This window comes from Saccostrea echinata, unplaced genomic scaffold (assembly GCF_033153115.1).
Source record: "Saccostrea echinata isolate AGI-Se365-2 ecotype Australia unplaced genomic scaffold, CSIRO_AGI_Sech_v1 ptg000056l, whole genome shotgun sequence".
NCBI lineage: Eukaryota > Metazoa > Mollusca > Bivalvia > Ostreida > Ostreidae > Saccostrea > Saccostrea echinata.
In genome coordinates, this window is record NW_026889805.1 from 11705796 (window position 1) to 11718860 (window position 13065).

Genomic DNA, 13065 nt, shown 5'->3' on the forward strand with positions numbered 1-13065 from the left:
AAAATCTTTAAGAGAAAGTAGGTATTATAGACAGCCATATTGATTTGAATAATTTTATAGCTAATAAAAGAAGCTAGAACCAGAGGCAGGACTGAAACTCTTACCCATTAAAAGAAAAATTCACAGTTTAAAAGGAGAAAAAATTTTCTTTGACAATGAAAGCTAATAAACTGTTGATTTATCGCTGTTATTGTTGGTAGTAAGTGGATAAAAGTCATAAACACCACTGGATGGGGATACACAGTCATCTTCATATAGGTACTCCTTTGCAGAAGTTTCTCACAAAATGAAGTCAGCTGATGTTCAAAATGGAAAAAAAAAATGGTCATTTTGGATTCTTTCCATTCAAGAATAATTTGAATAAATTGAAGAGCCATAGTCCGATGAATTTTTGTTGATTAAGTTTGTCTATATATATTTGATCATGCAGTTTCCCATTTGATTTCTGTGGAAAATCTCCCTAGATAAGAAAGTCACATCTCTATTAAATAAAAGTATGGCTTTAAGTATGTGAAGGCTAGGATTATTTGTCAATTTTGTGGATCTTGGGAGATCCTTGGAGAAGTGTATTGATCTGTTTGGCAAAGTGAATTTGGGATTCTCTCTTTATTCTATCTCCCAGTAAGAAAGTTTGAGGGTGGCATTCTAAAGCTGTGAGATGGGAAGTCTAATGTGTGAATTCTATCCTGGGTAAAATCAATAGAAATGGCCATAAATGAAGCTTTAATCGATGAGAATTTTTACTATATGATTAATGAGTGTAAGTTTATATGCCCATTAATGTTTTATGTTTCAGTTGTTTGCAGATATTTACTTTAAATACAAGTTGTACAACTTTTGTAGTATTGCTGATACATTACATATGACTAACATATTTCATTCCACAATATAGGAAATTACAAAGTAAAAAGAATCATTTGTCAATGCAGATGAGATATATATATATTTTTGGCATGACATAACTACACTTTCATTATGCATAGAAAAGGAGTGTCCCAATAAATTCTAGATCTTGCAAATAGCATTAAACTGAGGAACATATTCAACCCAATCATTGGATAAAATTTAGCACTTCCTGAGTGCCAACAAAAAAAATAAAGGATTCGAGATGAACTTTTTACAATAAATGTAAAAAAATAAGTTTATAGCACAATGTCAAACGTGGAATACGTTATAAATTATAATTATAGATTATTGACTGAATATCAGGAAATATGCCTTCCCGAGATCTTTGCACAGTACAGCCTGTCTAGCTTGTAAGATCTGCATTAAGAATGGAGAAAACAGAAAAATATTGTGATATCACGAACACAAAAGTAATCCTCGGGCATTTACAGTGCGGGCGGTATATGCCCGGGTACTCTCTAAACATTCTCTCGAGAAATATATCGTAATAAGATGTATGATTGACTGTCACTTACAGAATCACTCTAGGCCTGATGTTATATTTTGGTGACAAATACCTCAAACTTCCTTTGCGTGTCCCTGTTGATTACTTTTCTCTTCTTAAATGGTGATCGTCCGAAGGTGCAATACCTGCCAATCCTTCTGAAAGTCATTCATACCATGTGATGATTACAGTAAAACTCATTTCATATGAACACGAATATAGCATATTTAAGGATACAGCAAAGTTTTTTGAATCCCTGGCGAAATTTTTAACAAATCCTAGGAAAATGTTACGGTCATAACAAAAGCTGATATAACAAATTTACAGATTTAGTGAACTGATTTTGTGTCCCACAGAGGTTAAAAATAGCAAAAATTTCATTTTGTAACAAATTTTCAATGCAAAATATTGAACTGACATATTATTTTTCGTAAGTATTTAGATCTAAAATTTAATTCATCAGAAATCTTTAGTACCATAAGGAATATTTTGTATTTAGTAACTCCTAGAACTTATTTGGTAGTCAAACTTGAAGGAAAAGATGCATATTACGAATTCGTAATATATATACTTTAACTAATTTGTTATACGGATAACGAATCACAAATATAGGGAAGTAATTTCACATGTCCTCAGGACTTCTCTATAACTGTCTATTTACTTTACAATGGTGTTTTGATACTTAAATGTTTATGTTCAAGATTAAAGGCTTATTGAATATTTGTGTGGACATCATCTTCAAATTTTGTTCCTGTGTCATAAGCCCCACTCGAATAGACCAGAAATTTCAGTATTTACTGTACTTAACTTACTTTAGTGATCGATATCAAAGATAAACAATTTGAAATGATGCCATCAAAATCACTCTCTTGGTCGCTGTTGCCTCTCAAAAATATGTTATAAATCACTTTTTATTCACAAGAACTTTATTTTTGCGTAACTATGCGAGACAGTCTGATAGGGAAAATTTCATTCTTGTGTATATTTTCACTAGTATAGATTTAAACAACAATAAACCAGAATTTGTGAAAATTTTGTAACGCTTATATAAATACCAAATACCTTTCTCATGAAAAAAAGGTCTCATTAAAATCAGGTGATCTACAGTAGTCTTTAAAAATGGTAAAATAGTTACACGTCTGAACCGCAGTACAAGTAAACAGTTGAAGTATACATAATATGTATATGTATATATATTATTTATTTATAATGTTGAAGCTCATACTTTACAGCAGATTGAGCATGCATTCTAAGAGAATCATTTTGTAGTGTAGTCTTGATTTAAGACTAATATTCCATTTTTTTGCTTTTTAATCATTTTTCTTTTTCTTTAGTTTATTGTCTGCCTGTAACAGATGAAGAAAATCAGAAAATATTGGCTCTAATTGTGGTAGGTATTTTCTCCTGGGAAATCCATTTCTGCTTAAAAATAGTCTGACGAATTATCTGTTCTTTACTATAAATCATAAAGAGAAGATAGGATTCTTTGAAGAGTTCCTGTGAATCTTTCAAATTTGAAGAAATCACTGTCCTAATTGATTTAAGGATGAAGAATTGTCACCATTACAACAGAAACACAATTAAATTCTGTTTCTAGGTACTTCAACTTTCCTATTACATTGATATGAATCTAACAAAATAAAAGAGAACTTTTTTCCCCCTATTGGAATAGAATGTAACTGCCTTCTAGCTATTAATAAACTTCAACATTGACAAGTTTTATGTGATGTTATTTCTTAAATCTTTCATAAATGAATTCCAGCACTATGTTAACTTTAACAAATAAGATGTTTACATAATAGGGCATGCACTATTTACAAGTTTTAGCTCACCTCTGAAAGCTCAAGTAAAATTTTCTGATCATATTGTTTTATCTGTGTGTCTGTATATCCATCCATTTGTCTGTTGTCTTGGTCTTCATAAACTTTTTAGCTCACCTGAGCTGAAAGCTCAAGTGAGCTTTTCTGATCAACTGTTGTCCGTCGTCCGTCCGTCCGTCTGTCCGTCCGGCTGTAAACTTTTCACATTTTCGACTTCTTCTCAAGAACCACTGGGCTAATTTTACCCAAACTTGGTACAAAGGATCCTTGGGTGAAGGGAAGTTTAAATTGTTAAAATGAAGGGCCAAGTCCCCTTCAAAGGGGAGATAATCAAGAAAATACAAAAACTGGGTGGGGTCATTAAAAAATCTTCTTCTCAAGAACCACTGGGCCAGAAAAGCTGAAACTTATGTGGAAGCATCCTAGGGTAGTGTAGATTCTAAATTGTTCAAATCATGACCCCCGGGGGTAGGGCGGGGCCACAATAGGGAGTCCAAGTTTTACATTGAAATATGTAGTAAAAATCTTTAAAAATCTTCTTCTTAAGAACCACTGGGCCAGAAAAGCTGAAACTTATATGGAAGCATGCTGGGGTAGTGTAGATTCTAAATTGTTCAAATCATGACCCCTGGGGGTAGGGCGGGGCCACAATAGGGAATCAAAGTTTTACATTGAAATGTATAGGAAAAATCTTTAAAAATCTTCTTCTCAAGAACCACTGGGACTGAAAAGCTGAAACTTATGTGGAAGCATGCTGGGGAAGTGTAGATTCTAAATTGTTCAAATCATGACCCCCGGGGGTAGGGCGGGGCCACAATAGGGAATCCAAGTTTTACATAGAAATATATAGGAAAAATCTTTAAAAATCTTCTTCTCAAGAACCACTGGGTCTGAAAAGCTGAAACTTATATGGAAGCATCTTGGTGTAGTGTAGATTCTAAATTGTTCAAATCATGACCCCCGGGGGTAGGGCGGAGCCACATTAGGGAATCCAAGTTTTACTTTTAAAATATATAGGAAAAATCTTTTAAAATCTTCTTCTCAAGAACCACTGGACCTGAAAAGCTGAAACTTACGTGGAAGCATGCTGGGGTAGTGTAGATTCTAAATTGTTCAAATCATGACCCCCGGGGGTAGGGCGGGGCCACAATAGGGAATCCAAGTTTTACATAGAAAAATATAGGAAAAATCTTTAAAAATCTTCTTCTCAAGAACCACTGGGCCAGAAAAGCTGAAACTTATATGGAAGCATCCTGGGGTAGTGTAGATTCCAATTGTTTAAATCATGACCCCTGGGGGTAGGGCGGGGCCACAATAAGTAGTACGGGGGGGGGGGGGGGGAGGGGGAATCAGGTGAAAAACAGCAAGGCCAAAGTTACTCAGGTGAGCGCTGTGGCCCATGGGCCTCTTGTCTTAATTTCATCTTCTTCTCCAGAACCACTGGGCCATTTTCGACCAAACTCACCACAGAGCATTCTTAGGTGAAGGGGATTCAAGTTTGTTTAAATGAAGGACCATGCTTCCTTCAAGTGGAGATAATTAAGAAAGTTTAACATGGGAATATATATGGAAAATATATGAGAATCTTTATCTCAAGAACAACAGGGTTATGATTTGCAAGCATTAACAGGTAATGAAGATTCAAATTTGTTAAAATCATGTAGGAAAAAGGTAAGGTTTGACCACAATAGGGTAACAATATCTTAAAAGTAAGATAAAAAAGGATTTTATTTTTTGAACATTCTTTTAAAGAATAGCTGGGCCACACTAAATAGCATTCATATGAAAACAGTCCAAAATTGTGTGGTTTTTGTTAAATAATGCTGTAAACATACAAAAATTAGTGCACTCAAAGTTTAGCATAATCATCCTTTTCAGCTGATAAGCACAATCATAAATGAGTGTGCTTGAGTCTTAAAAATCACAAATGTCAGTTTAAATCATGCGAGAAAGGCACTTAAGTATGATTAGCACTAAAATAAGTACCGTTATGTTAACAGTATATCCTGGGCTTCAGTAAGGCTAAAATCAGGAAGCATACATGAACAGTGAGGCCATTTTAGTATAATGATATTGAAGCATCCCCAAGATGTATTGATACAAGTTAGGTTATGTCATGACCCTTTGGGACTAGGATGGGGAGGGGGATGGAGATTGCAAAATATGACAAAAGAATTTTTCATGTGAATAAAAATGAATTAATTTTTTCAAATTCCTGTGATGAAGAACAAGAGGGTCAAGGGGACTTAGGTGAGCATTGTGGCTCATGGGCCTCTATTGTATGTTGCACTTGATTTTGAATGAGTTTGAGGAATTTGGTAATACAGCCAAACCTCGTTATCTCGAACTGGATGGGACCGAGTAAATACTTGGAGATGTCCGAGGATTCAAGATATCCAGGGTAAAATACTTAAGAAATAAGAGTTTGGGACTTCAAAATCACTTTGACATATCCATGGTATTGAGATATCAGTGTTCGAGATACCGATCAGTTCAGCTGTACAAGAAACATGACATACTGATAGATATGACATGATTCCATTTGCTATAATGAATTGGGTATCCATTTGTCATATACACTTTTGTCTTTATTTCCACAGATAGAGGATAGTGCTACTGTAGAAATAAACAAAATTACTCCACTGAAACACAAGGTAAATGACAGGAATTTAGTTTGTAAGATGGTGAAGTTTAAATATTTCATAACAATGTTATAGTTTTATTAGGCTGATTTCTAGATTGAAGTATTGTATAATATATATATTGGAATATATTTACTTTGAAATTGTCAGTTTTCTGTTTTTGTTTTCTTTCTATATACTAAAAATTATTATACCCCCTGCAAACAAAGTTTGGGGGTTATATAGGAATCACCTTGTCCGTCCGTCTAGCTCTCTAGTTGTCAGTCTGTCTGTGCAAATGTATCTGGTCCATATCTTTCTTACGGAGGAATATTAGAATCTACTACTTCGCACAAAGATTGTTCATGATCTGAGGGCGTGTCACGACCTTGACACTAGGTCACTTGGGCAAGTTCAAGGTCACTGAAAGAAAAGGTTCATAATTTGTGTCCGGTCCATATCTTTCTTAATGGATAAACTTGGTGAGTTCCCATTTTACATAAAGATTGCTTATGACCTGAGGGTGTGTCATGATCTTGACCCAGGGTCATTTAGACAAGTTCAAGGTCACTGAAAGAAAATGTTCACAATTTGTGTCCGATCTGTATCTTTCTTATGGAGAATAGTGTTGGGAGTTTCCACTTCACACAAAGATTGCTTAAGACCTTAGGGTGTGTCACGATCTTGACCTATAGTCACTGTAGAAAAAATGGATAAATAATGCTTCCATACTTGAAGAATTGTTATTTTTTCAATGTAATAAAAACAATGTTATTATTAGTATTGATGTTTTATTAGGCTACGCCTTAGTTTCATTCATCCATGAATATGACCAGGGCATAAAGTGCTTGTCTTCTGTCCTTCCATTTTTCCATCTGTCTTTCCATCCATCACACCCTGTGTTGAGCTCAGTTTCAAAGAAAATGTTCAAGATATGTTAAAGAAAATTCATACACTGATACATATTGTTGAGAGCTATCTGAGTGTGGCATAATTTTTTGACCTTGACATTCCCTGTGACTTTGACCTCCTTTTCCTTGTGTTAAGCTCAGTTTCAAAGTAATTTTTTTATTAAAACACATACCGGTGACTCTCGATGGCTCATACTCTGATCTCTCGAAGTAAAACCCCGGTCCCGTTTTTCTCTCTATATACCGGTAACTAAGAAAATTTACTCCCAATCAATCGAACTTCCCATCTCTTAAAGTTCTCTATCTCTTGAACCAAGACCTAGGTCCCATTACCCATATTTCATTGTTTTTTACTCTCGATCTCACTAAGTGTTGATTTTGCATAAACACCAATCAAGGGTGTTAATTCACCTGGATAATGGTGAATATTGGGGGGCTAGAGTCAATATGTTAAGTGGGTGTTTACGGTGTGTTCCCCGAACAGCTACTCGCCAAAAACAACAAGTAATTATCACACTCAATTAAGGGGCCCTCTAAGGGGTACTGGTAGATTTACCTGTGTTTACCTTGATAACCAGTATTTGATGAATAAGGATATGAAAATTCATTTTTTTTTTCATTAAAAAAGTACATAAAAAAGCCTCAAGATCTGATAAATAAATTTAAACAAACAATTTCAAAATATTATTAAAACATATTTTATACATTGCTTTGTATTATTGCACCTTTAATATTGTACCTTTAATAATTTTTTTTTTCAATTGTTATATCCTATTGATGGGGAATTTTTGAACTTGAAGTGAGGGTCCAACCTTTTCTCAACTTTTTTTAAATACATTACCTAATCTCCTTGACTTAATGACCACAAGAAAAAATGTGTGTGTGTGTGTGTGTTTTTTTTTTGGGGGGGGGGGGGGGGGGGCAGCCTTTCAGTAAAGATTTTCAATAGTATATTATTTTGGGGGGAAAAAGTGTGAGGGGGGAGACAGCCCCCCCCCCCTGAAACTTTGTGCCTGGAAGTTATTACTTGTTAAGGTATTTCCACTTTCCTGAGGTGTCATATGTTTTTGCCAAAACTGTTATCAATTAATTATTTTAACTTTTTACCCAATAGCTATGCATCTTTTGGAAGAATGTTTTTTTCAATTGGCGTAAGAAAATTTTTTTTAGTAATTTCAAAAATGATTACTTCTTTATTTAATCAACAATTCACTCTTTAAAAATGTTGCTTAGGGCAAGAACTTTTTTTCATGTATCTTCATTCAGGCATTTTATTTATTGTATTTCTAAATGTAAAATGGTTCCTTGATATTCGCAGTTCAAACATATTTTTAAAGTAACAGTTATTTTGGACCTAGCATCGGAACATACTTTGAAAGTGACAATTATTTTGGAACTTTCAGCATCCGAATTATCCAACTGAACCAGTTTTAATATATTTTTTATTATGTTTACTAAAAATGTACAATTTTTTATGCTGAACATACACTTTTGTTTTTTATGTCAAGTACATCTTAGAAAAAAAAAATATGGCAATTTACATATCTTTTGCGGTTATTGACTAATTTAAACTATATTAAGTGAAAATAAAAAAAATTAGTGCAGTTTTTCTACTTTAAAACCCATAAATTATGAGGGTTGAAATACCTTAACTGTATACCCTTAGATAGAAATAGAAATTATTTAACAGCAAAAAAAAAAAAAATAATAATAATACTAAAATAAAAATAAATAAAATAGATAAATTAAATCAAAAATTAAAAAAAAACCATTTTACATGATATATTGAACTAAAAATGACTTGATAGATTGTTCTGTTTATATGCATTTGAAATTCAGGTAATTTATTCATACAGGTAAATCTACCTGTACCCCTTAGAGGGCCCCTTAATTGGGTGTAATAATTAGATGTTGATTTTGGCGAGTAGCCGTTCGGGGAATAAGCCGTGTTTACATAGGTAATGCTAAACCTGTGTGTTGTCGGGGGGGGGGGGGGGGGGGGTAATTAAATTATTGGTTGATTAAAAAAAAAACTGTAAGATAGCCATTCTCAACTGATTTTGCCTTGAAAGTCAGCAAGATGATGATTTTGAGAATTTAATTTAGAGGCATATCAAGCATTCATGTCCTATGGACATATTTCTATGTTGTTGGTTTTTTTTATTTTGTAAGCTGCCATGGCATTTCTGTGTCTAATTGAGTTGGTATTGACATTTTCCATCTGAAACAAAATAAAAATAATGATAAATACCTTCACAACATGCTAATCATGAAATACTGATATAACATAAATTTAATATGTGACATATTGTTAATATGTACGTTTTTTAATGTGATACTAGAAAATTAAATTTACATATAGTTACTGTACATAGATTGTACAACATACTTAGTATTCTTATTTCCCAGGACCTTGAGTATAATGAGATTTATTATGAGTTCCTAAACAAAGAGACTGAATATAATGAGGTATTTGAAGTTATTGCACATATGACATCTGTGGAATATATGTATAGGTTGGCAACATGCAAATCACTATCATTCCAAAACAAAAATATGTCTGTTGCAGTTCATTTTCATTTCAGTTAAGTTTTGAAACTATTCATTAGAAAAACACATATTGGATGAATCATTTTATAATTCTATAATGTCATGTTAACCATTTAGATTTTACTGTAGATGCAGAATGTGTCAATTAAACCATCAGACATTGGATATTCTGAAGAGAAATTAACATACAACAGACTAAAATTTCTGACATTTGCCAGTGTGTAGTTCTGTTAAACACCGAGAAAAAACATGAAAAATGGCATGTTTTAGAATGTGCTTGTCAAAGTGTTCACAATGTTCATATATAAAGACAAAGTTCACATCATTGTCAGTTTGCCTTAAGCTCTGCTGATCCTACATCAATTGGGATTCAATGGCACTGTCACCTTGATTTATTGATTGTAGAGAATACCTATGCCGATAAAATTTGAGGAAATTTCAATCAAATCCTATTGTTACATGGAAGTTTGTTCTAATAGTAGGTAATGAAGGCAGGACCATTAAATCTTCATGTGTGTAGCTATTAGCTGAGAGAGTGGAGAAAGTCAATACCTGGGATAAATCATTCATGTAATGCTATGACGTGAAACTTTGAAACATCAGAACCAACTTTATTTCAGTGCACTTAAATCAGTCTCCCTCCCGTATAGACTGTCATAAGGACTTGACCATTGGAACAGGAGGGAATTGCATGGAGTCTGAAATCACTTTATCAGCTCCATCATCAATACTGCTTCATTTGTAATCAATAACAAATTAGTCACTTTTTATATTTGAATGTTCTACAAAGAGAAGTGCAAGAGTTGTACAACATAGGCCTTACCATTGCTTAACAGGAGTATAACATCTGGGAAATTCCTGTAATCATTGGAGTCAGTTCCCTTGTGGCTTTCTACATAATGAGCAACTGATGTGTGAAGTCCATGGCAAGTGAATTTGAGGAGTTCTGATGGGGCATTGATCTGGTTAATTGTTAAGTGTGCATGTTGTCTTCTAGACGCTGAGTGAGATGACAGCTGTATGGCTGTATCAATATTTGGATGGTGTATTGAAGATATAGGATGTCATCTAGCCCACATTTCATATTATGGATTTTATAACAATTGCACTGCCCTAATTTTGCGTGTGTCAAGTGAAAAGTTTTGGTTCTGATCATGCATTCTTGTTTCTCCCAGATTGTGGGGTGCTATAGAAGACTTTGTAAATGTCACAGGGACAGCTCCTCTAATTATGCTCCCTCCAACATGCCCAACTCAGCAACAGCCGGTGGCAGCGGGGGAGACAAGGATGCCATACTACGACTTTGTGGTAAGGTCAATTCAGTAGATCTTCATGCTTGGTTAACTTCTGTAATAATATTATCCGTAGGACAGCATATTCCCTAATCTGTCTAAGGTTTGCAGGCATTGATCTGCTTGTCTGTAATGGATATTTATAATTGATTAATTCCTAAGTAATGTCCTTATTTAACAGTTGAGCTGTGTTTTGAGATATCTCACAAGAACTTTTATATCTTTCTCTCTGTACAAACATCTATTAGACTGGCCTATTGACCATCGTAAAGTTGATGTTTACCAGTCCATGCATATTAAGACCAGATATGTACGTTTAGAATCACAGTTTGAGATGAGGCTAAAGATTTGTTTCCAGTGTGCTATTGATCCCAAATGCACAACATTTGGTGACTTTCAGACAATTGTGATGAAAAGAAACGTGATATTGATTTTCTACAATAGTTTAGACTTTAAGATTGTAAACTTGATTTATTATTTAAAAACAGTTGATCTAAGAGAGTTACCAAGTAAACAGGCAATTATACATTAATGAGATACAGTCAATGCTGTATAATAATCAATTAAAGGATGTAGAAAATTCATAAATAATTTGTCACATAATCAACTTACATCAAATGACAATATTTTCCTGTAATTGTTAACTTGTTACAGTCATTTATTCAAAGTTAGTCCTACCTGTCACATATATCTGTTAACATTGTAATGACATTGATCTTGTCATATCTTAAAAAAACTCAAGTTCTAGATATTTAGATTAGATACCTATAATCATGATAATAATGAGAGTAATTTTTTTTCAATGTTTGTGAGGTAAACTGCAATTTCTGTGCAAATCTATCAATGGTGAACAATGAAGATATTGGATTTGGCCAGGTACATAATTATCATGATTATATTGATACAAACTGTGAATTTTGATACATATGTATCTCAATTTATTATGATATACAGTCAAATCTCATTATCTTGAACTCAATGGATCTGAGAAAAAGCTTTGAGATATCTGAGGATTTGAGGAATCCAGGGTAAAATACTTAAAGGATAAAGGGTAGGGACTTCAAAATCACTTCAACATATCCATGGTATTGGAGATATTACGAGATACCGAAGTTCAACTGTATACTGAACAAGTGGAATACATTGTGGTGTTTTCAAATTCACTATATTTGTGATCAAGGAATTTTCCGCAAAATTGAGCCACTGTGAATTTTGTTGACAAATCAAAGTAGCATTCAATTATCTATACACTTTAAAATCCTTTTTCTATTCCGTAACATTAAAAAAGTAAAAAGAAAATCACAAGAAATCTGAGTTACATAACAATGGCGGGTTTCAGTTAGTTGAATACTGGATCTGTTTTTTGTTGTAAATAATTTTTCATATTAACTTTCTTGTTTTAAGAGTAATTTACAATATTTGCAAAAATAAAAGTAAAAAGAAATTCAGTGACCGTGAAATTAAAACTGCTGTGAAATGTACCAACATAGGAAATCCTGAAATATTAAACACATGAAATTAAAGACATTTACAGTATATATTGTAAAATAAAATATTACCGATAATAACATGATAGTGGCCTTGCATCACTGTAAAACATTAAAATTTGGAATGAGAACAGAGTTTACTGATGTCTAAATCCAATGGTTCATACACAAAGGTCAAATGGGCACTATCAAAAGTTGGCATATTTATATACTGTAAACTGTGGTAAACTCTGTTAGAGAATTAATTGAAAGAATGTGGCAGAGTGATCCACATGAAGCAGGGTTTATTTAGTGTCCGGAAATGAAAAACTCAATTACAGAGGCACAGTTAACACCTAGGGCTCAATATTATCCTACAGAATGATTATGTCACAGTGGTGCTTCAGATTAAAATTGCATTGCTGTGTGGTGATATTCTGTAATGTTTGTGATTTATAGTCCTTATTAAGTCACCTTTCTTTTGAAGAGATTCCATTAATGAACTCATCTGACAGTTATTATGACACTATTTGAGTTATTTCTTTATGAATATATAGTTAATATTGCATAGAATACTTTTGAAATGCCAATCGATTGTTAATTATCTAAAGTAACAAGAAACATGATGTAAAATTTATTTAAACTACAAGAAAAAAGGGTTTTTTATCATATTTGTGGTTTAAATAGATTCACTTTTGCTATTTGTTGCATAAAATTTACAAAAATTTAATATGACAGTTGGTTAAAGAGCTCAATATGCAGAGCTCATGTTAATTGTTATAATGTGAACATGCAGTGCCAATTTAAATAAAATTTATTTACTTACTTATTTATTAAATGTTTTAGGTGATCTTTATGACCAAGATGCATCGAGACTTCAGCTAAAAGTCATTCGATTTGTAAGTAATTTCCTTTCATGGTTACAGCACAACATTGTTATGGTTTAAACAGGATATGTCAGGGTATGTGTAAAATTTGAGTTTCTTTTAAACTTTCGTCTCGCAAATACAGTAAG

At 33.2% G+C, this 13065-nt stretch overlaps 1 protein-coding gene across 4 annotated transcripts in view; it reads left to right on the forward strand.

Moving 5' to 3' along the window:
- The window catches only part of LOC133173686 (cGMP-dependent 3',5'-cyclic phosphodiesterase-like), a 60441-nt gene that overhangs the window by 13874 nt on the left and 33502 nt on the right, over positions 1–13065 (forward strand). For all 4 annotated transcript variants that reach the window (XM_061308680.1, XM_061308679.1, XM_061308678.1 and 1 more), the window contains exons 5-8: positions 2725–2780; positions 5811–5864; positions 10468–10600; positions 12897–12949. In XM_061308680.1, the coding sequence (XP_061164664.1) occupies positions 2725–2780; positions 5811–5864; positions 10468–10600; positions 12897–12949 (296 nt within the window). The remainder of the gene's footprint in view (positions 1–2724; positions 2781–5810; positions 5865–10467; positions 10601–12896; positions 12950–13065) is intronic.